The sequence below is a fragment of the Galleria mellonella genome, unplaced genomic scaffold, assembly GCF_026898425.1.
Source record: "Galleria mellonella isolate WM207_F2 unplaced genomic scaffold, CSIRO_AGI_GalMel_v1 utg213, whole genome shotgun sequence".
In the NCBI taxonomy this organism is placed as follows: Eukaryota; Metazoa; Arthropoda; class Insecta; order Lepidoptera; family Pyralidae; genus Galleria; species Galleria mellonella.
Window position 1 is genome coordinate 4,647,190 of NW_026442039.1, and position 24,215 is coordinate 4,671,404.

A 24,215-nucleotide genomic window follows, 5' to 3' on the forward strand; every position below is an offset into this window, starting at 1 on the left:
AGGTAAAAAGGTCATCATCTGTTATGATATCGCCCATACCAGTTATCTGTATTCTTCTCAATCGGGTACTTTATTTCAGTATTATATATTAGATAATTGAGATTTAATACATTCGTTACTAGGCCGATATATAGATATTGTAACTGTAATATATAGATTATAAATTATATTGTACAAAAGTCGATTGCTTGGGTACCTCTGTCCCATTCGTGTTTCAACCGTGAAGCAGTTGTGTTTGCATGGCTGTGTTTCAGTTTAAAGGGTGGGATATGGCGTGAATTTACTGGGTACAGAGGAATAACACCTGAGTCCTCAGGAATGGCAACGCATGGGGGGTATCATGGGCGAAACAGTATACTCTGTTATGTCCATGGTACTGCTCATGTCTATAGGCGACGGTTACCACTTTCCATCAGGTGGGCCGTCAGCTTGTTTGCCATACTAAGTCGTATAAAAAAAATACACGTGTTCAAACATTATCTACTTAGGTATGTAAAATGACACGTTTTGCCTTCGATGTGTCAATCTGAGTACAAATAATAATAATCAATAAATTGGACTAAATAAATACTGGTTATTACACTAGAAGGTTTTTTTTACATTAAAGAAAGTAGTATAATGGTGTTATTTTAATAAAATACGTCCGTTTAAACATGTTGTATGATATATCTTCAATTTCCTTAATTAAGTAATTTAATTGAATTAGAAATTATTTTTCGAAAGTCCGTTTTTACTAAGTAATATGTTTTTTTTATGGATGGTGGGAAGGGATTGTTAGTAATGGAGAGGTTAGTCCCCATTGCTATCAATATACCCTATCAGGTCGACCTCCATGCGGTTCCTCCTGGAAACTATCGTGACAAATTGGTCGTTGAATTAGTCACGATGGGCTAACTGACCTGCCTTTTCATCCTCCAGTACACCGCCAATGTACATTGATAGTACAGACGAGGTTGCCATGCTATTTCCATCCATTAAAAAAAAATGGGACCCCGCCTGCGCTAATAGTATACGCTGGGGGGAACGGGATTGTTAGTAATGGAGACTGAGAATCCCATTGCTAGTAATATATCCAACCAGGTCGACCTCCTCGCGGTTCTCCCTGGAAACTACCATGGTTAATTCCTGATGAATTCATCATGATGAGCTAACTGGCCTGTTTTCATTCTCATCTATCACCCTTCACTGGTGCTCCGCCAGCGTATCCCGTTAGTGCAGGCGGGGTTACCATACCATTTTCACCCATCAAAAAAAACCACCAGGGTATATTGCTAGCAATGAGACTGATAGTCCGCATTACTAACAATCCCTTCCTTTTCTACTAAGTAATATTGAATAGGGGTAGGAATTGTTAGTAATGGAAACTTTTAGCCCTAACACTACTAATATTACCTGTCAGGTCGACCACCTCGCGGTCCCTCCTGTAAATAAGGTATTACTTATTGCGTAGTATTTATTTTGCTTAATCCCATTTATTTTTGTTCTCAGGGTCAATCCGCAACTTTAGAAAGTGTACGAACATCGCTGTCTGCAAAATTTCCCTCGATGCAAACACCATCCCAAGAGGTCGTGTACGACACCTTGGCGCAGCTGATGCAGGAGCGGAAGATCTATCAGACGTCGAGAGGTTTCTTCATAGTCACACCTGAGTAAGTATTTTCATGGCCTTTAAAGACATAGGTCTAAATATTCTGATGGTCTAGGTAAAAAAATGTATAGAAATAAAAAGAAAATATATAAAATATGTTTTTTTTATGCAACTTAGAATGGCAAACAAGCTGACGATCCACCTGATGGAAAGTGGTAACCGTCGCCTATAGACACGAGTAGTACCATGGACATAACACAGTATACTGTTTCGCCCATGATATCTCCCATGCGTTGCCATTCCTGAGGACTCAGGTATTAATCTTGTGTACCCTGAAAATTCACTGCCATATCCCACCCTTCAAACCGAAACACAGCCATGCAAACACAATTACTTCACGGTAGAAACAAAAATAGGACAGAGGTGCCTAAGAAAACGACTTTTGTACTTTTGTGTGTTGATTGAAAATGTCCAAATCATTTACAATTTATTGGTATATTTGTCACTCATACTTATCGATTATTTATGCTGTTTAGAAAAGATTTCTACTTTTTCTCTCTTCGTTCAGTTATTTAACATTATTTATATTATCTGAGGGCCTACTATGAACTGTTTTTCGAAATTTCGGAGCCAAACGAAACAGAAATTTGATGTTAAAATTACATAATACATGCCGTTTGGAAATATTAAAAATGTTAAAATATTGTTCCTTTTGACTTTTATGATAGGATGTATGACGAACAAAATGTTATACTCCATTTATTGGTCCGATTTTGGTATAAACAAAAACACGAAATTCAGTCCGAAATTTCGGAATTTCATTTCATGGTAGACCCGCTGGTTACTTCCTTTGTGTTAAAATAAAGCCAGTACACATCTTTTTCTTTTTCTATTGTAAAATGGCTTTAATTTCATTTTTTAATAAATACAGCTCAAGTCACTCACTGATATAGTTGTAATAACTTATAATATATATGTAACTTGTAATATATATTGTAATAACTTTTCATAGGCGAAAGAATTAAAATAATCGGTCAAGTATTTTTTTAATTAACTCATTACGAATAAAAAATTAGGTCTTTCCTCTATATTATGTTACTATTGTATAACTTTTATAACTAAGTATACCGTTGTAACTAATATTTAGTATAGATTATATGAATTATTCTTCTTACTATTGGTTTATTTCGCATAAAATACTCCTGTCTTTGAAAATCTCTAATTTCATACAGTTAGTTATTTAGTAAATCAATTTATTTTATTATAAATAATACACATACTGACGCGTAAAAACTTGAATCTAAATATGAAACTGACTTTACAATTAGATAAGTAAATGATAATTATTCATAGTAATTATGGACGCAGAATTTATGCTAACTTTATGGGTATTGTCCATTATGAATCATTAGAAGGGTTACATTAATTAAATAAGGCCAGTGTTACATCGCCATCAATAATCTATAATATCATCTATTACCACAATCTTCAACAGGCATCTGATGATTTTATTCAAATATACCTAAGGTCTATATTTGGTTATTCTAATTACAGCTATATTGCCAATCATAAAACATACTTTCTATTTTAATCATTTGATGAATTCGTGTCGATGTGTTATAAAGCTGCGAGCAGACAAGTGTAATCTGTAACGCGTAATGTAACACAAACAATGTGAACAAACATTGCAATCGCCCTTATAAATTTTGACAGCGGATCACCACGACTGTCGGGACGACTTTATAGAGGAATATAGACGAATTGAGTAATTTTTTGTTCTTATTCTACTTTATTGTTTGTTGAGTGTAACTATGGACCATTATGTTTTATTGGTTGACTGCATTCAAAAACAATTTTGTATTTTGTTTTTTTTTTTTCATCTGAACTGATATTATGTCCTATAACTCTTAGTCATTGCTCTTTGCCCTAAGTTTATCTTTACACTTAACGTTTATAGCGTTGATTGTATTACATTACACGATATATTACATTACACATGTCTGGCCACAGCTTAATAATGTAATCAAACAGTACAAGATTATTTCAAGTCAACAAGTCGGTTCACACATCGCGCGTTCCATATGTATAAAATCTTTAGATGGATGATTCACAACGCCATTTCGAGATGTCGCCGTGTGCGGACTCTTTGGACATGTTGTGCAAACGCACGCACCCAGCATACTGATGAGTAAACTTACCATTTTTGGCACTAAACTTGACATTGCGCGCGTTTACTCAAAATGGCGGCACCGATTTGGCTACGAAATGACGCGTGAATAATTGACGTTGTGGTATGGCTTTGTAAGTAGTTACTACTATAAATAAACCCAATTCTCTGGTGGTGTTTTTTTTTTATGGGTGATAATAAAATAGTAACCCCACCCGCGCTTTTGGTATACACCAGCGGGGCACCAGTGAAGGATGATAGATGAGGATGAAGCAGGTCAGTTAGCCCATCGTGAAGAATTCAACGAGAATTGTTCACGATGGTTTCCAGAGAGAACCATGTGGAGGTTGACCTGATAGAGCATATTGCTAGCAATGGGGCTATCAAACGCCATTGCTAACAATTCCTTTCCCCCTTCTGCTGGTGGTTGACTTCAATATGTAACATAATTTTTAGGTACTATTATTTTTTACGATGAAAATGAAATGTTAACCCCGGTGTTGTCGGTAGGAAAAGAATTGTTAATAATGGGGTCTAATAACCCCATTGCTAGCAATATACCTCATCAGGTCGACCTTCACGCGGTTCCCCCTGAAAACCATCATGGTAAATTCTTGTGAAGTTCGTCACAATGGGATAACTAACCTGCTTTCATCCTCACCTATCATCTATCACTGGTGCCCCGCCAGCGTATACCGTTAGCGCAGGCGGGGTTACCATTCCATTATCATCTATAAAAAAAACCGGCGTTATCGGTACACGCTGATGACAATGTGTGGTGATAGATGATAGTGAGTCTAGGTAAGTTAATATACCATTACAAATGAAGGCTGTAACAGTAGATTAGTATCTTTCTTTCCTAGAAACAGGCCTAAACATAGTGAAATCTATTTTGTATTTGTATATTGTTATAAAGTATTTTTTTTAATGGATGATAATGGAATGGTAACCCCACCTGCGCTATCGGTATACACCAATGGGGCACCAGTGAAGGATGATAGGTGAGGATGAAGTAGGTCGGTTAGCCCATCGTGACGAATTCAACAAGAATTGTTCACGATGGTTTCCAAGGGGAACCACGTGGAGGTCGACCTAATAAGGCATATTGCTAGCAATCGGGCTGTCAAACTCCATTGCTAACAATCGCTTTCCCCCCTATAAAGTATTTATTTGTGCGAGTTTTTTTTTAAATAGGAGACACGATTTTATATATTTCTGTTATAAATAATGTATGTATTATTGTGGCATTATATAATGTTTAATGGCATAAGAATAAGAAGTGTGACTGAAATCTGCAGCAGTAATAAAATGGACAACAGAGAATCTTGGAAAATGTGTCTTTTCAACGGCTTTCCATAGGATCGCCAAAAACAAATTAAAATTCCATTTTAAAATTAATTGGAAAAGCTTAATTTATTCATAATTTTAGAATCATCAGTAATATACATATAGTCATTTAAATAATATGTAAAAAAAAAAAAACTCATTGCCATTGTTTACTTTAAACAACAAACAAATCGCTACTTCGTGTCAAACATTATAAAGAAAATTACCACTTTTGCTCATATTTTAGAAACAGTATAATTTGTATTTTATTTTGTATTATTACAACACAGTATCGTTAAAGTATTGTAAACAAATTATTGAGCTGCTTAATTTATTAATATTGCGTGTTGAATTGCAATAATTGTCATAATGTAGGTGTTACAAGCGCATGTAGGTGCACTTGACACGCTTGTCTTGTCCTTCCAAATTCCAGTACCTCAAAAACTCATTTTTCATCCATTTACTTACTCGTTAATTACCCACTGTAGGTGTGATTTCAAAATGGACGTTTTGCAATCGTACTTTATCGGTTTTATCATAGTTATCTATTAATTATATTCTCAGCATCTTGATTGATATTGATAGTATGTATTGTATTTATTGTAACCTTGTCTATGTGTTTAAAACACTGCTTGTGTGTGTTGAAATGAAATTTTAAAACTAGAATCTTTTAAAGTAGTTTCTTATTTAAAAAAGACTCGTCGAAAAGAGGAAAAAGAAAATTAAAGTCACCCATAAAATAGGCCACCCCTTTCTTACCCGTGGTTGTCGCAAGAGACGACTAAAGGTACTTCATGGTCGAGGGATGGGCAACAACGTCCCTCTTAGAACATCAGCAAAGGTAACTGCTGTTGCCAATCCGCCAACCAAGGTTGTAAAGTACTAGCAAAACCCTTCTTTTAGGTGAAACCTATATATATATACCCTAGTATATTCAGCAGTCAACAGTAGACAGCTGATATGATGATGACGATGATGATGATTATACTAACTTTCACTGCACACGCTAAGTTTTACAATAGAATAGAATGTCTAATCGTTGAACAACTAAGATACGAGTAAATATAATCCAAAATGTTCTTTACATATATAGCTCTAGATATAGGTTCCAATTCTATAGCCATCATCATATCAGCCTTTAACTGTTTACTGCTGAACATAAGCCTCCCCCTTTGGGGGTAGTTGCCATGCTTGGTTGGCGGATTGGCAACCGCCGTCAGGTTTTAGAGATGTCTTAAGAGGGACGCTGCTGCCCATCCCTAGCCCTCCTTTATCGGCTCTTACGACACCCACGGGATAGGAAGGGGTAGTCCATTCTATGCTGGGACCACGGCCACAACCACACGGGCAAATTCTATAGTATTATCCAATAATATAATGGTTAAATCACTGAACCACATCTATGTGATTATATATCCCTAAAATCAGTATACAAGAAAAAACATCACGCTCTTCTGATGAAGAAGAAATATTAAAAAAAAATGCTGACGCCACTTTGGCGACCAAAGATCCGGTTATTGGATTAAAATTGCAACAATCCGAGTATGAAATTCAACTTTATTTCAATGAAACAAAGTGCCATATTGATCAAAAAGAGCGGCGTCTAAAATGTGAAATACATTGCAAAAAAAGTTATTAACGATAAAAAAATGCATTAGAATGTACAGATAAGTCTTTGATTATTTATGATCATTATATTAAATTACACATATGTTTTTGGAGAATATTTGTTGGAAAATATTTAGATAGACGGTGGAATATAGCATTATACTCCATTATATTTTAATATTGAGAGAGATAAATAACAAAAATTTTCATCGTGCCTCCCACCAAATTGTTTATAATTACTCCTCTCCATCCAAAGGTTGCCTGGAAGAGATCGCTCTTAGCGATAAGGTCGCCCATTGTTTTCTCATTGTGATTATTTCCTGTAATTATTTATATTTATAATAAGTTTACTATTGTAATCTTTTGAAGAAAACAATAAAGAGTATCTATCTATCTATCTAATATTATTTTATACATATTATTATTTATATTTATGTGTACATTTTATTATGAAAATAGAATTTGTTTTCTATTATAACTTTATTTTATATGTAAACTATAAAATTATGAAGAGAAAAGATTTAATTTTTTGTTTATAATGATTAAACTCAAATAATAATTAATTTTAAAACTTCTTTCATCTATAGATAACTACATTATAAATTAGTAACATGGCATATATTTTATTAAAAAAAAAAATAGTAATCTCTACACTAACTACATGTACGAAGCTGGGACAGGTCACTAGTAAAATATACGAAATATTAAATGGAATGTATCATAATGACAAGAATTGACGTGAATATTTAAATTTATCGCCAGAAAAGACGTTTAGAAGTAACCGTAATCAATTTTACATATATATTACAGGTATAACACTGATAAACACAGTTTTTTTTTTGTTTTTCGTTTTTGAATGTTTTCTTCGTGTAATTTCTATCCTAAGTAAACTACTAATTTAAATAAATTTCTACTTCACTCTATATTTGTTTCGTTGAAATTGAACCGAAATTAGGCGAATCCTTTTTCATGATTAGTAGACTAAATACTAGGCATGAGCTATATCGATACCGCTCCGGTATCTATATATTGGGTTTCTCTGAACATCGATGGCGGAAAAAATTATACATTTCGGTTGTTTAATGATAGTGTTGAATTTCTTCCTATTAGCCATGATAGATTTTTGCATTCCAGGTTTGCCTGAGTTCTCTTAGTCTTAATATGTTTTGCCCAAGTGAGTCTTCTGTCCAGGTGCATTCCCAGATATTTAACACTTGTTACTTTTGGTAGATTTTGTCCCTTCATTTGCAGCGGTGTTGCATCTCCCTTTCTTAATGTGAATGTAATGTGGTGGGATTTCTCTGTACTGCATTTTATTCGCCATTTATCCAACCAATAATCAACTTGATCTAATTGTGCTTGAATTTTCTGTGATGCCACATGGGGGTCTGTGTCACTTGCCACCTTAATGATATAAAAATTTTTTTTTATACAACTTAGAATGGCAAACAAGCTGACGGCCCACCTAATGGAAAGTGGTAACCATTGCCAATAGACATGAGCAGTACCATGGACATAACATAGTATACTGTTTCGCCCATGATACCACCCATGTGTTGCCTTTCCTGAGGATTCAGGTGTTATTCCTCTGTACCCAGTAAATTCACGCCAAATCCCACCCTTATAAACCGAAACACAGCCATGCAAACACAACTGCTTCACAGTTGAAACACGAATGGGACAGAGGTACCCAAGCAAACGACTTTTGTACAATATATAAATATTGCTATATATTACTCATCCCTACTAAATACTAATGTTTATCTGTCAGACGCCGACGTTCCCGGTCAAGGTCATCCTCGCGGCGTCACACCAGTAATCATGAAGAAGACTGTCCGTCCCCTCGGACCATCCTCATGTCGGACCAGGAGGCCCTGCATCAGCTGTACGGGGAGATCACCACGGTTCGAGACGGCGCCGTGACGCATCAATGTGTGCAGACTAATTTAGCTGACGTCATTTGTGGTGGTAAGTTGAAACTGAACTCTTTATAAGTAACGTGCATAATATTATCCAATTGTCTACAATAAAGTAAGCGTTCTCAAGGTAAATCAGATCAGACGAAGATTTTTTCAAAATTCATGTGTATGACTTTAAAAATAGAGTATATATTGCTATTTCCACGGTATCTCTTTCCTCTTCCTTTTCCGTATGTGTCGTAAGAGGCGACTAAAAGATTTTAAAAGTCGAGGGATGGGCAGCAGCGTCCTTAAAACATCACCAAAGCTTAACTGCAGTTGCCAACATATCTGCCAAGCGTGGCAACTACTGGCAGAACCCCACAAGGGGGAGTATTATGTTCATCAGTGTACACTGTACAATTAACGTCTGATATGATGATGAGCTTTGAGAAGTATGTGTGGTATTACATTAAAAGATAGAGTAAGAAACAGTGTGATTATAGAGAAGTGTGGACTGAAAGACGATGTAGTGACAAAAATCGCGGTTTGGTCATTTGGAGAGGATGGATGAGAGAATAATTACGAAAGAGATTTATCGAGCAAGAATGAATGGAGATATCAGTAGGGGCCGCCCTAGACGGACATATGTTGACCAAATAGGCGACGTGCTAAAGAAGGGCCAGATTAAAAATACCCGTAACCGGCGAGCGTGTATGAAAAGATTGATGAATGTGGAAGAAGCGAAAGAGGTTTGTTTGAATCGAAGCATTTGGCGTTCCATTGTTTCTGCCTACCCTAATGGGAGACAGGCGTGACAGATATGTATGTATGTATGTATGATGATGATGGTGATTGGTACTTAATACTCGTTATAATTTACGCGTGCAAAGCTACGGGTTACAGTTAGTATTGAATAATTATAATCAATATTTAATATACATAATAAACGTGTTTTTACCACGATTATTTGTTACAACAATGTAAGTAAAATTGAACTCAAGACTACTTAAGCTTAATTTTACATTTTCTTAGAATTGAACAGAGTTGCGATTGAGTAGTATTTTTGAAATTATGAAATTGCTATTCCGCGAAGTCGTCGCGTTTTTATTGAAAAATCCGCAAGTAAGCCAAAGTGGAACGACAAATGTTCTAGTCGTATGTAGGTTAAACATAGAGTCTGTATTTTAAAATCTGACATTACTCGTTTACTATATTTGTAAAATATAAAGCTATAATTACGAAAAAAAAAAACGTTAAGGAATGGTGTACACTTAATTCTGTTCACTAGTGACATCTCTTGTCAACAGTGAAGTAACATTTTGAAACATAGAGAACAAAAATAGTAGGTATGTAAAATAGAAAGTTTTTGCATAATTTTTCAAAATAATTTGATAACTCTTTGTATATATTATGTACTGTTCATGTCTATAGGTTACCACTTCTACCATCAGGTGGGCCGTCAGCTTGTTTGCCATTTTAAATTCTATAAAAGGACAATGACATAAAATTTTTCTAACAGCCAGGTCATGTAACTTACGTGCGTAAATTCGTAGTAACTTATCACAATTCCATATATATATATGTATATATATGTATATATATGTATATATATATATATATATATATATATATATATATATATATATATATATATATATATATATATATATATATATATATATATATATATATATATAATTTAATTAACGACATGATTTATAAAATACTATCTGTGATCTGTGTATTGTAGGCCCTGATTAGATGTTACGTTTTATACAATTGTACCAAAACATCTATATTAAGAGTGAATGTATAAAAACATATAACTAACTTGAAGCTAGTCATGCCCATTATAAGGTACAGACTGGTGACGTCGTAATGGGCCAGGTCGGTGAGTTCCCCAAAATATGGTTGAGCCCAATGATGGCTGGCTAATTGGTCATACTCGTGAATGGGTACTGCTTGTAGAGAGTGGTCTGCTCATGTTTGCTTGTTTATTTTAAATTTTATAGCATGTATAAATAGAACTTAATTCTAATTACAGTCTAGAGTACCCATGCAAATACAAAATTGTCTTGTACATAATAATTTGAAATGAGTAACTGTTGAGTTTCTTACGGGTACTTCTCAACAGATAATAACATCCCAAACCCAGGTATATTATCTTAAAAAATTTACGACTAAAAAGTTCTTGTAAACAAGTCTATTTTTTTTAAATGGATGATAATGTAACCCCACCCGCGCTATCAGTATATACCGGCGAGGCACCAGTGAAGAATGATAGGTGAGGATGAAGTAGGTCAGTTAGCCCATCGTGACGAATTCAACGAGAATTATTTACGATGGTTTCCAGGGGGAACCTCGTGGAGGTCGACCTAGCCCCATTGCTAGCAATATACCTTATATTGCTAGCAATGGGGCTGTCAAACTTCATTGCTAACAATCCTTTTCCCCCTTAAACAAGTCTATTTCAATAAAAATTTTCTATTTCTAAATAAAGTTCTAAGAATATGTCTCGTGTCTATACATTCTTAAGCTGTTAGATTTAGACCTCATCCCCTACGTAACTCACTTCCATGTAGATGAAAAACAAAACAATAAAGGAATGTAGGGCAGGCCTGCAGTGGCCCAGATACTCGCCGCAAAGTCTGGGCCCCTACTTACACTGCAGCACAACGTTGCATAATATTATACAGTTTTCATAGAATTGAGCTAATATAATTAAACAATCAACTATAAATCAACCATATAATTTTAGATAAAGTATATTTCAATAAATACATACAATATTAACAGAGATTTAAAAGCGTAACTGTTTGCTTTCTTGCGGGTTCTTCTCAACAGATAACAACTTCCCGAACCCTGCATAAATAAAAAATGGCGATTTTAAAATGCTTATAATCGCGCCTATTTTAATAAAAATTATATATGGATAATAAATAAATAAGTTCCCAAGATTTCCTCTTTAATACTGAAGATCTATAGAAGTGGAAAAATATCAGAAAGAGATTTTACACGAGAACTAAAATTCTGAATCACCACTTTTTTAACCAATCATCCAATCGACACGTCTAGACAGAGCAATGCGTTTAAAATTATTTTAATTTGAATTTTACGATAAAAACGGATCTTTAGAGTAGATTAGTTAGGTAAAAAATCCTGCTTTATTGGAAGCAAAGCCTACTTATATAGACACACGATTTTTGAAACGAAAATATTTATTTATATCTGCGAAATATCTAGTTATTAATCGATGTGTTTGTTTGTTTATAAAACTTTATTGTACAGTACAATATTAAATTATAGAATGCACAGTTCTTAAGAAAAAAATTAGTACAAAGGCGGATTTATCCCATAAAAGGGATCTCTTCCAGTCAACCTTTGAATATCGGATAGAAATTGTGAATTGGTGGTGACAAAAAATAATAATAGCTAATTAAAAAAAAAAAGTAGAAAAATAGTTACAGATACAATACGAGAATAACATTGATATTAGACAATATAACATATTTAAATGATACCTAATACACCTGAAAAGATTATACATATCTCTATGCATAATAGGTACTTCTAATTTTTTTTTTAATGGGTGAAAATGGTATGGTAACCCCGCCTGCGCTAACGGGATACGCTGGCGGAGCACCAGTGAAGGGTGATAGATAAGAATGAAAACAGGCCGGTTAGCCCATCATGATGAATTCATCAGGAATTAAACATGATAGTTTCCAGGGGGAATTACGAGGAGGTCGACCTGGTTAGGTATATTGCTAGCAATGGGATTCTCAGTCTCCATTACTAACAATCCCTTCCCCCCCCCCCCCGACTTCTAATATTTTAAATATTTAAATAACTATACTATTTGTTTTAAGATAATAATGGTGACATTACTAGTATTATTAATTTTGTTAAAATCGGCGTTTTTTTTTACACAACAACTAAAATTCTGAACTAAAATTCTGTTTATTAACTATTTATGACTAATGTTTATTTAACATTGCGTTCAGCTGCGACTAGAGATCGTGTTCAATTTTATTAGGTAACTTAGAATAATATATAATATGCTAAATTAGATTTAAAATGTAAACGCTTAAATATAAATATCTCTCAATAAAAAGCAACGGTTTTATCTTCACGCCACATTACACATAGGGTAGGCAGAGTGTACCGGGTGCTATAGGTCTCCATCCTAACAAACATTTCGTATTGCACCCTCTTTCATAATTCACTTCGTTATTAGAGTTAGAATCAAAATTAAATAAGTACAGTTAAACATAACAGAACTTCGTTTTTTTTTTCAGTAAAATGACATCGGATTATTTCCTTATCCGTGAAAGAGGGACCTCGAAAGGTCACAGCGGTCGCACGGGAGTTCGTGACTCCAACAATTTATTTTAGGAAACTATCTTAACGGTATAATTGTGAAATACAGATATACATCCGTTGTTCGGCTCGAATTTTTACAATAACGCAGCTTCGATTGTTCAGATTCGTTCTTATTGGCTTAAAAGATTAGATATGATCGAGCGACCACAAACGAGTGATTGGCCATGATATTTAAATAAATTTATTATTTGTGAAAAGGAAATTGAGAACACTTTGTGTTGAGCCGCTAGTTTTTACGACCAACAGGCAAATCGTCGATAAAAACTATGTAATGGTCGCTTTAACCCGCAATTCTTGGTTATAAAATATCAACTTGTGAATTATGCATCTAGTTATGACACAAAAACCTAAATAATACCAAAGCAATACATCAATTTTACAGTGATATATATTTTCTACCCTTCACGCTGTCCGAATCGTTTCGTTCACCAAAATGCACTTTATTCCGTTGCATTAAAGCTTATATGGAACTTTAAAAGTAACATAAACTACTATGTAAGTAACGAGATCATTGGAAAGTCCGCAAAGCCATCCATAGGAAACTTTACAAATCAATCTGATCACATACATTTGCTGACAGTCGATTGTAGCTTTTAATGCAATGTGTCAAGTGTCATATATGAACGTTGCTCTTTCGCAAATACCTTTAGTGAAAAAAATAAACTGATATTGATGCGACTGTTGTCAAATAAGGTGATGGATAGTGACTAGTATTTTGTAGGCTCATCGTACACATAGAAACGTAACACATTGCTTTGTTGTCTATGCAATACTAAGTATAGCAAAGTATTGAATCAAATTGTTGGCTTTGAAGCTACTTCCAAATAGAGCTAACGAACTTGTCTTTATTTTTCATTCTATCTGTATAATTCTACAATTTAGTTCTACTAGTAGAAGAGATATGGCTAAAAAGTTCCTATACTTAGTTCTATTAGTAAAAAAGGACAGAGAGAAATTATATTACATTCGGATTGTTCTATGATTTAATCCCACTAATAGGATAGTGTTTTTTGTACTTACTTTACTTTTACAATTTATTGATTCAGGTTTTGGTCCAATAATATTTTATGATAATTGAAGCTGCCGTTTTTATACGTAGAAAAAAATTCTATGTCTGGCAGCAAACTTTATTTGTAAGTATACAATTTCGAAATATAAATTTAAATATTTTTAATTTGATATATCTGAAATATATCATAATTTATTGATGTATTTGGTTACGATAGAAGTTGTTTTTTTTTTTTTTTTGAGTAATAAAATGTATTGATTCATTTTCCTTGTTGTTTAGGTAAGTACTAAATGTCAAATCCATACATAAACAAGTTTTATGCATTAATTAAGAACGATGTAAAGAAGTTTCGCATTTTTAATGACATAATAACATAAGAACGATCTCAATATAAATTAGTACGTCAAGTGCACAATTAGCGTTGATTATATAAAACAGTGACAAATCTCAGGCACAGTGATTACCATATACCTGCCAAATTTAAAGATAAAACACATATAAAAACCTGTCATCCTAATGGAACCGAATATTAAGCCGTTAATGCGAAAGATAAAAGACCATTTCTTGCAATTGAGATGCGTATGTTAATGTAGAGATTAAGAAGAAATATATACATAACTAAGTGTATATATAGGTTTGTAGGTACTTTTGGGATTTATTTATAGGTGATAATGAAATAGTGACCCCACCCGCACTATCGGTATACACCGGCTGGGCACCAGTGATGGATGATAGATGAGGATGAAACAGGTCAGTTAGCCCATCGTGACGAATTCAACGAGAATTGTTCACGATGGTTTCCAGAGAAAACCATGTGGAGGTTGACCTGATAGGGTATATTGCTAGTAATGGGGCTGTCAAACTCCATTGCTAACAATCCCTTTCCTTGCTTTTGAAATTACCTTCGTAGGCAACGTATAAAATGTATAAATAGATAAATTTCAATGAAATTAAAGCTACTCTACTTCATATAAGTAGATGTATTATCTAATATACAATATAAATATCCAAAAATACATAAGTACGTACGTTATTATATATTATATACGTCTTTTTACTATAAGTATACCTACAAATATATTATAGTGTTTTTATCGCCTTGTGTGCGAGAAGCCTTAATTCTAAATGTGCGCATATAGATTTATTCGACTCGTTCTTTTGATATAAAAGTGATCTTGAACCCATCGAGTGGACCGTTCAACGTGTCTGTATTTAGTACACGGAAACGAAAAAGGAAACGTAAGTGGACAATGTTCTACTTCAGATTGCTCAATACCTTATAAGTGGACGAAACTGAAAGTAAATGTTTCAACTTCTTGGAACCAATGAAAGATGGGCTTTTTTTATCCACATAGTCCAATAGTATCCTAGAGACAGTATTTGGTTTAGTTGGTTAATGTTATTAGCTGCAGTTACAAATATGGATGTACCAGAGTAAGGTTTAAATCATCACAAAATTAATATGAAATTAACACGAGAATAAAAATGCCTTACCTTAAATTTGGATCTTGGTACGGCCCTGTTTTACAGTTATTTTACACTTCAGCCGTTATTTATTTATTTTTGTTGACTAAAGCATACATGTTTTAATAGAGGAATATAGTAGAGAATAAGAATTTGAATTTTGAACCGATTTTAATATATTTTTTTCTGCATAGGCTACAGTTAACTCTCTTGTGTTGGTCTCATTTTTAATTTACCAAAACTGAAGCTGCTGTCCTTTACGGAGCAAAATCCTATTTGTTACTGACAATCAACTAACATATAACTCTGCGTTCTAATTTCAAATTGAATCTTATGTATCTATGAAATATGTCAACATTCATTGTTGCATTTAATTTGTTTTATTAGAGAGGTTACTACGTAATCGATTTTGTCACGACAAAGTCTCTAATTTTGTCGAAGTAAAATCTACTGATCATGCATCAAAAAAATTTTTCTAACTGATCATCAATATTGTCGTCTTAATATAATATGATTATTAATATTATTAATATCCTAATCCATATCTATATCCACTAATGTGAGAGTGTGTCTGGTTGTTTGTTGGTTTATAGCACCTTAACCAGTCATTATGAAATTTGGTATACACGTACTATATGGAATGGAGGAGGATACTTTTTATCCCTGTCCATAAACATATCCAATCTATCCTATGGTCCTTTAAGCGAAGGTTCTCTGTAAGAGATTGCCCTAGCGATAAGATCGCCTTTTGTATCTTTATGTCTGTATTTTAATTTGTACTTTATGTTACTGTATTTTATTTGAATTGTTTATATGGCATTGTCTATTTTTAAATTTCTGGTGCAATAAAAGTTAAAAAATAATAATAATATCCCAGTCACACGGACGAAGTCGCTGGTAACAACTAAATTATATTATAAATCATAAAGTATGAAAAAGCAAACAAATCGTTAATCAATAAATGAAAATCGATAGTGGAGTGAACGTTAACGACCGGCCATTAACCAGTCGTTACTGTCGAATTGTAGGTGTCGCTGTGGAAAGTGCCATCTGAGCCTTTCCTGAGCAGTATCACTTTCCACGGCGAGAAAACCTTAAGAGGAAGAGTGGAGAAATTCTGGCCGGCTGACTTAGTTTATGTCAGTCGATCAAATTAGATATATATCTAAACGAATTAATGAATGAATGAATAAAAACTATTGCTCCCCTCAAAAAAGTATCTATACAAACCGAACCATAATTACAAAAAGCAAGGTAAAGAAGCAACAATGGACAGACTTATCGCTAAATAGGGATCTCTTCCAGGTAACCAATAAATATATAAGCAATAAACTGAGCTGTGACCATTTTGTGTTACTATGGCACACGCATGAAGGAATGGTAACAAAGGAGATTGTTAGATTATGTATTTTGTTTTTGTATTTTTTTTTTTATTTGTGTTTTTTTTATTTTTATTCTTTTGTCTCTTTTGCTGTGTATTACGTGTATGTTTTTTTTTATTGTAATTTGTGTGCTGTAAGTAATGTAAATAAATTGTCTATCTATCTATCTATCTAACCACAGGATGAAGAAAAGTAATTAAAGTTGCGTCTGAGCATGTCGTAACAATAGAAAGAGTAATAGTAAAAAAGGGAGCTAAAGAGAAATTTAAAAGTAATACAATTAATAGATCCATTTTCTGTTAACTTGAAATCTTCAAAAACAACCACTAGAAGTCAAATTACCAAAGAAATATGTCGATTTAATCGATGGAAAGTGAAGTATTATAAACCGTTATTCACTCCACCAAGGTCTTCCAGCATGAATTTACTACATCGCAGTAGAAACAACTTAATCGGCTAACGATTAACCGGTGTCCCAGGTTTTTATCTCAAAATTTTTCAAACTCATATATATGTCGTTTAATAAACGATTGTCACTTGTTTTGTACATCGAAGGATAGGTAAACCTATCGTTTAGTAAGGCACAGGAAAGACCTACGTGTATAACAAAACGGCAGCAGAAACTCCTTGACGCCAGAGGGCGTTACCTTCACACGAATAGTACCAACTGCAACACATTTACCCACATAAATATGGTAACTATCATTGAAATAAATCATAGAATCATCAGAGGCGGGTCGGGCCAATCAAAGCTATGATTTCGCCGGCTCGTTTATACATTACGCAGTAACAATTTATTCTATTTGCCATTTATCTGTTGATTTGATTAAATTATTGATCCGTTAACGCCTTCAAGGCCTCCACTGTTTGCAACGTGCCACGAGATGAAGTGATTTAGATTTATTTTGTGTTGTTTTCTGTGAAGATTATAGAGAAGGTAGTATTGTTATTTATTTTTATTACTTAACTAGGCAGCTATTTCCTGTGGCATTGAATGCTTGTAACTATTCGTACTTAGTTGTTTTTCCCATAGAAATTTTAGGTACTCAGTTGTCTAGTGCTCACAGTAGATACAAGTGATACTTAATTTGGGCCTAGATGGCGTTGTGTGATATGATAAAAGACTACTTGTTTTATTATAGAATAATTGGTTAAAAATACGTTTGATTGCGAGCAATTCTATATTCTGTTATACAAAAAATCGGGTTTAGGTAAACATAAAAAATTAAAAACAATTCAAAAATAGGGAATATATCGCGTTTTATAGACTAAACAATTACACGTTCTAAATTCAAATTATTTTAAATTGAATGTGTCTATGAAAAACGTCCTCGTCTATGGATGTGTTTTATTTCTTCTATAATAATCCTGCAATATCCGTTTATTATTTATTTTATAATAATTGAATTCACCATTTTTTTCTGTAGAACAAAAATCTACTTGTATTGCATAAAATATACTTGTTTAATCCAAAAAATATATCATATACATGTGCTTATTTACAAACATAAATATTAATAGAAAGATTTACATATGTTTGTATTGCTTTACAAAACCTTTTATGGGGTTCATCTACAGATTTATATCTACCACGTCAATATGTGCTGAACGTAAAAGTTCTACGCGAAATTGCTAACATTAATTCACCTATGCATCTAAACTGCTACCAACATTAAATAAACTTTATCACGGAATCGGCACACGCGATGTGATGTAACTTTAGTGCCGAAATGTGAATTGTATTAGCCCAGTTTAGCCGCTCGATAATGTCTACGCCTAAGTGGATTACAGCCTACGTTATAATCGACCTGAATAGTTAAACTACTGGGTCTAACTAAATCCTTTTTAGACCTATCTACCTGACTATTGAAAAACATCCTCTTAATAATAATAGTGATAAATGCGAAAGTTGGATGTTTGTAACTTTTTCACGCAAATACTACTGAACGAACTTTGAATGAAAAAAAAAATATAAAAAAAAAAATCCCAGCGAATCGAAGTTGGAAGGAATTACCAGAGGGAGACTTCGTACAAAAGTCGTTTGCTTGGACATCTCTGTCGTTTTTCGTGTTACAACCGTGAAGCAGTTGTGTTTGCATGGCTGTGTTTCGATTTGAAGGATGGGATATGGCGGTGAATTTATATTTAGAGGGTGCAGAGAAATAACGTTTAAGTCCTCAGGAATGGCAACGCATGGGGGGTATCATAGGCGAAACAGTATACTCTTTTATGCCCATGCTACTGCTCATGTCTATAGGTGACGGTTACTACTTTCCATCAGGCTATCAGCTTGTTTGCCATTCTAAGTTGCATATAAAAGGGAGGATCTCTATTCCATTGTATGTTTTTATGTTTCTTCACAACTCCGTTAGTTCTAAACCGATTTGTAAAATTATTTTTTTATATGAAAGCATATAGTTAACAGTTTGGTCCCATAGATATTTTATCAAAATTGGTTCAGTGCTTTAGTCTTTAGATCAAAATAACTAGTTTTGTCATTTTTGAAGTCTTTTTTGTGGGATACAATATTTAATTATTGAAGAAACCCATACTGAAGTCTCTTGAAGCAAACAATACACGCAGCTACCTAACTCATTGTTTTTAGGTATTAGATACTACTAGCATTGACGTATTTAAAATTATATTCCAGAGAGGGGTGTGACTATTATAAAATGTTCATAAGAACGAAGCTTCGTATAGACATGCCTTTGTGAAGCTGCATTCCCATTCTGGCGCCAGACAATTCTGGTATGAGCATAAGTCATTCGGCCTTTAACAACATCTATGACTACGAGATAAGTAGATTAAATCTAAGATCAAATTAATAAAATAACATTACAAATTTTCACTTGATCTTCCGATATCGATGATTATCCAAATGTGGTCCAAAGAGGAAAGTGAAAAAGAAATGAAAGTGTGTAAAATTATTTTATAATTTGTTGCAATGACTTACCAGATTGCAACTCACGCGTATAGTCTAACACAAAAATCATTAAGTTAATGTACAAATATATTTGAACCTTATTCATTAAGAAATACGATATATAATCAACGAAGAGTATTACTAACGAATCATTGATGCACTGACTTGTTAAATCGAGCATGCGAGAACGAAAGATGAATGATACGTGAATGAAGAATTGTATGTAACTATTAGTTGATGATTTATCACGATTTAGATAAATAAATATGGTGTTGGACAGCAATGATTACATTCAATGAATATGTAATTTATATTTCCAAGACAGCTAATTCGGTTATGTTAGATAAGTGCATAATTAAAAGTAGCTACAAACTTCAAAATGTTACTTTATAAATCGCTAAAATATAAATGGCGTCGAATATAAAGTATATAAAATATACATCCGTAGACATTGGTGCTCCTTTCCACTTCGGGTTTACTAGAAGAGAATTCTTGCAGAGTTAAGGCGCTACATCCCTTAGAAGATCATTTTAAAAATGTCATTCCCGGATTAGAGCAACAGTAAATAATCTGAAAATAATATATATTAAAATTCGATCCATGAACTACAATTTGTGTGTTTAAAATTAATTTATTTGAATTAAAAAAAAATTAATTTATTTGAATTTTAAGTCACAGAAATTTAAAAAAGAAAAAGTGTCTATCATTTTCTAAAAATCGATAAAAAACACATTATAATAGTATTTAATTTTCACAAAAAAAAAAGGACATTGATACTATCAACAGAAGTCATTTTTATATGTATTATTTATTAGTATCAATAAATTTGAAGTGACGGATATGCTAAGCGTCAAATCGTTCCCTTAAATTATTGTAATAAGTAATTATTACTATTCATGTAATATGGCTAAGCCTAAACACACCTTCTTTCTATAACATAAAAAATTGTCGAAAACGACAAATACAGAGTGAGTTAATAAATTTTCTGTAACAGGGTACAGAAAAAAAAAAATGAATATATATATATATATATATATATATATATATATATATATATATATATATATATATATATATATAATTTGATTTATCTTTCTTTATTATTAAATAAATAAATTTGATTTTATATATTTATTTGTTGTAAGGAATAATATACTTAAAAATATATACAACTGATTAAAACTTCAATATATATTAATAAAACAATATTCTTTACCATTTTTATTTATATTTATATATTACGTTTTTTAAATTTTTATTATTGTTGTTATGTCAGTTTATTTAACTGTATTCAGTGGAAGACAAATATCACAAGTGCTCTTTATTAGAGACTCCACATTCTGATAGAGATCTAAAATTTTTTTTTATCGACACTTTTTGTGTTCTTTTTTTAATGTCACCGACTACCGTGTAAGTAGGAAGTAAGACGTAAGCCTAATGCGTTATAAACAATGGGTATTACAAAAATAATTATCACTATATTTGTATTTGACCTTTGAACATCTACCAGAAGGTTGCCACTATTACTGAAAATATTGTCTTCTTCCTGGTTGTATTGTAATCTATAGTTTTTTTTTTTTTCTAATGTATCAATATACACTGGTGGTGTACCAGTGAGAATTGACAGGTGAGGATAAAAAGCAGGTTCATTAGCACGTCATGACGAATTCATCAATAATTAAGCACGATGATTTCCAGGGGAAACTGCGTGGAAGTCGAGATATATCGCTAGCATTAGAGCTGTTAAACTCCATTACTGATAATCCATTTCCTCCCTTATTCCTCGGATTACAATTAAACCCCACTAATATAATTTATATTCCTGGGCTGTTTTGTTTTATTTAAAATATTATAATTAAATTTTATATAATTAAAATAATAAGTAAATAAAACATTATAATGAGAGCGCGTTCTGTTAAATTATATACTCAATTCTAACCTCAAAAATCGATTCATGTTTGTCACATAAGACGAAATTTTCTTTCAAATTATTTTAGGAATCATCATCATCATCTTTCTATCCTTATCCTAATTATTATTTGTGATCGGCGTAATATGGTTTTATCCATATTACTAAAGGATTTGGCTTATAGTGTTACGACCTGCCGCCTGCCTGTCGTCAACCCTCTTTGGGAATACATTTGTTGGTGGTTTTCGCTACCTACGGTTTGAAGGAAAAGATTGAGGGAAAAAGGAAGAGAACGTTGGAAATGCGTAAAGGAAATTAGTAAATGAGAGGAATAAGGGACTTATGTGGGAAAGGAAAGGGGGGGGACACTGCAGTTGCGGAAAGGACTGGGACACTACAGTGGCTCGGGAGGCTGGGTCGCATACCCGTATGGCCTTATTCTAGAATCGGACAGATTTCTAGAGAACAACACCCCTGACACATTTTTTATTTTTCATTTTTTAGGAATATAACATTTAAATATATGATAATTAATTACACACATATCCTGTCACGACAGCTATCAAATTACTTTAATTTTAGGTACTTTTATTTGGGAAAAAATATTATGTGTATTTAGGATTGTTATATCTATGTTTGAGCCTAAGCTGTGCAGCTACAAATTCTGTTTATTTATCTAAGTCGATCTATTTTTTTTTTTACAACACAGGGGGCAAACGAGCATGCGGCTCACCTGATGGTAAGTGACTACCGCCGCCCATGGTCACCCACAACACCTACGGCATTGCAGGTGTGCTGCCGGCCTTTTAAAAATGAATATGAAGGTTATGTTGTCGTATCGGTTCGGAAATCTATCTATCTAAGCTGGAGGATGAACAAAGCTGACCTAAACTATTGTTTAGACCAGCTTTGTTGTATTGTTTGTTTTGTTTAGTTTGTAGGCTCACTTAGTGCAAAATATATGATTTTGTAATATGTATTTAATGTTATGTGAAAGTAAAATCTTAAGAAAGTCTGACTATCCTAAGCGTGGGTTTGATGTGTGACAGTAACATTGTACCAATATATGCATAAATACATAGCGTGAAATGTGTTCGTGCTAATTAAAGTAGGAAAAAATAATATTGATGACGTTTTTATAGAAAATAAAAACAACAAGCAAACATATAATACTTCTGCTAATGGTAAACGGTAATCGTTGGACGCCTACAGCATTAAGGATCAAGGTTGCTAAATGAGAATTTGTTTTCACCCAAACGTCAAATATTTTTTCTCCAAATCGATATGATATTCAATATAGAAAGTATCGATAAAAACAAACACATTAATTCAATTCCTTCAACACTAACCTTCTAGACTAAGACTAGCGATGCGATCTAACTTTTCATCGGATCTGACTTCATCATCACTTATCATCCTTCACTGGTGTTTCACTAGATTATACCGATTATAGTAGCGTGGGTGGGATTACCATCACTTTAACATTAATTAAAAACACCATCTTGGCTCTCTTATTATTATTATATCAGGCGTTTTCAGTCCACTGCTGAATATCCCCATAAGAGGAGTTTTACCAATAGTAGCCACTTGACAGGCGGGTTGTTATCTGCAGTAAGGCTTTCGTAATATTAAAACCAACGCTGCTGCCCATCCCTTGACCATTGATTCTCTTAATCGTCCCTTACGACACTTACGAGTATGGAAGGGGTGAATCATTCTATGCTAGGAACACACTGCTAATTTCTGATGAATTTGTCGCTATTGGCCAAGTAACTCGACGATTTTATTCTTCACTGATACTCCGCTAACTAAACCGATAGGGCAAGCACCCTGCTTGCTTACCAGTCCATTTTTTTCCATAAAAACCATTAACCTTCATACTACTTCACGCTTCTTCAGTACGAGTACGCTTACAAAGTTATTTATCAATTTACGGCAACTATTGTTTTTATAAAAAGCAGCAGTAAAAAGTGCCAATCATCGTAGTAATGGCTGCACAATTTTGGAAGAGCGTGTTTCCCTCAAATTAGACGGTCGCTGGTGTGTGAAATTAGCCGACCGGCCTTGATTGTAACACAAGTTATGAAATTGACAGCGATGGGTACACCACCTCCTTTGTGGCTAAAATAGACACTCGGGGACGCCTTATGAGACGTTATACAAACTCTATAGTGCTCGAATGTATTTAAATAACATTATATTACATTGTTTTTCATTTAAAGCTTCATTCGGTTTAATAACACCTCATCATTGGGTGTTTCATCTCGTCACCGAATTTATCATGGGGAGTGTTCTGAGGAATTGCTCGGATTGATACCTGCTGCTGATTTTCACCATCGTACAACCCGCCATAAACTTAAATTTCATCCCAATCATCTGGACGAGTGGCTGTCTTCCACTGTGCATTTTTCAAGGCACTTTATTCCACGCACAACTACTCTTTGGAATCAACTGCCAGCAGCAGTATTTCCGAACCGATACGACAACATAATCTTCAAGTAAAGAGCATATTCCTTTTTAAAAGGCCGGCAGCACACCTGCAATGCCGTTAGTGT

General features: G+C 33.6%; 1 protein-coding gene across 1 annotated transcript in view; it reads left to right on the forward strand.

Moving 5' to 3' along the window:
- The window catches only part of LOC113511904 (GATA zinc finger domain-containing protein 14), a 246,627-nt gene that overhangs the window by 206,310 nt on the left and 16,102 nt on the right, over positions 1-24,215 (forward strand). The window contains exons 5-6 of the mRNA XM_052894486.1: positions 1,489-1,649; positions 8,461-8,657. Of these exons, the coding sequence (XP_052750446.1) occupies positions 1,489-1,649; positions 8,461-8,657 (358 nt within the window). The remainder of the gene's footprint in view (positions 1-1,488; positions 1,650-8,460; positions 8,658-24,215) is intronic.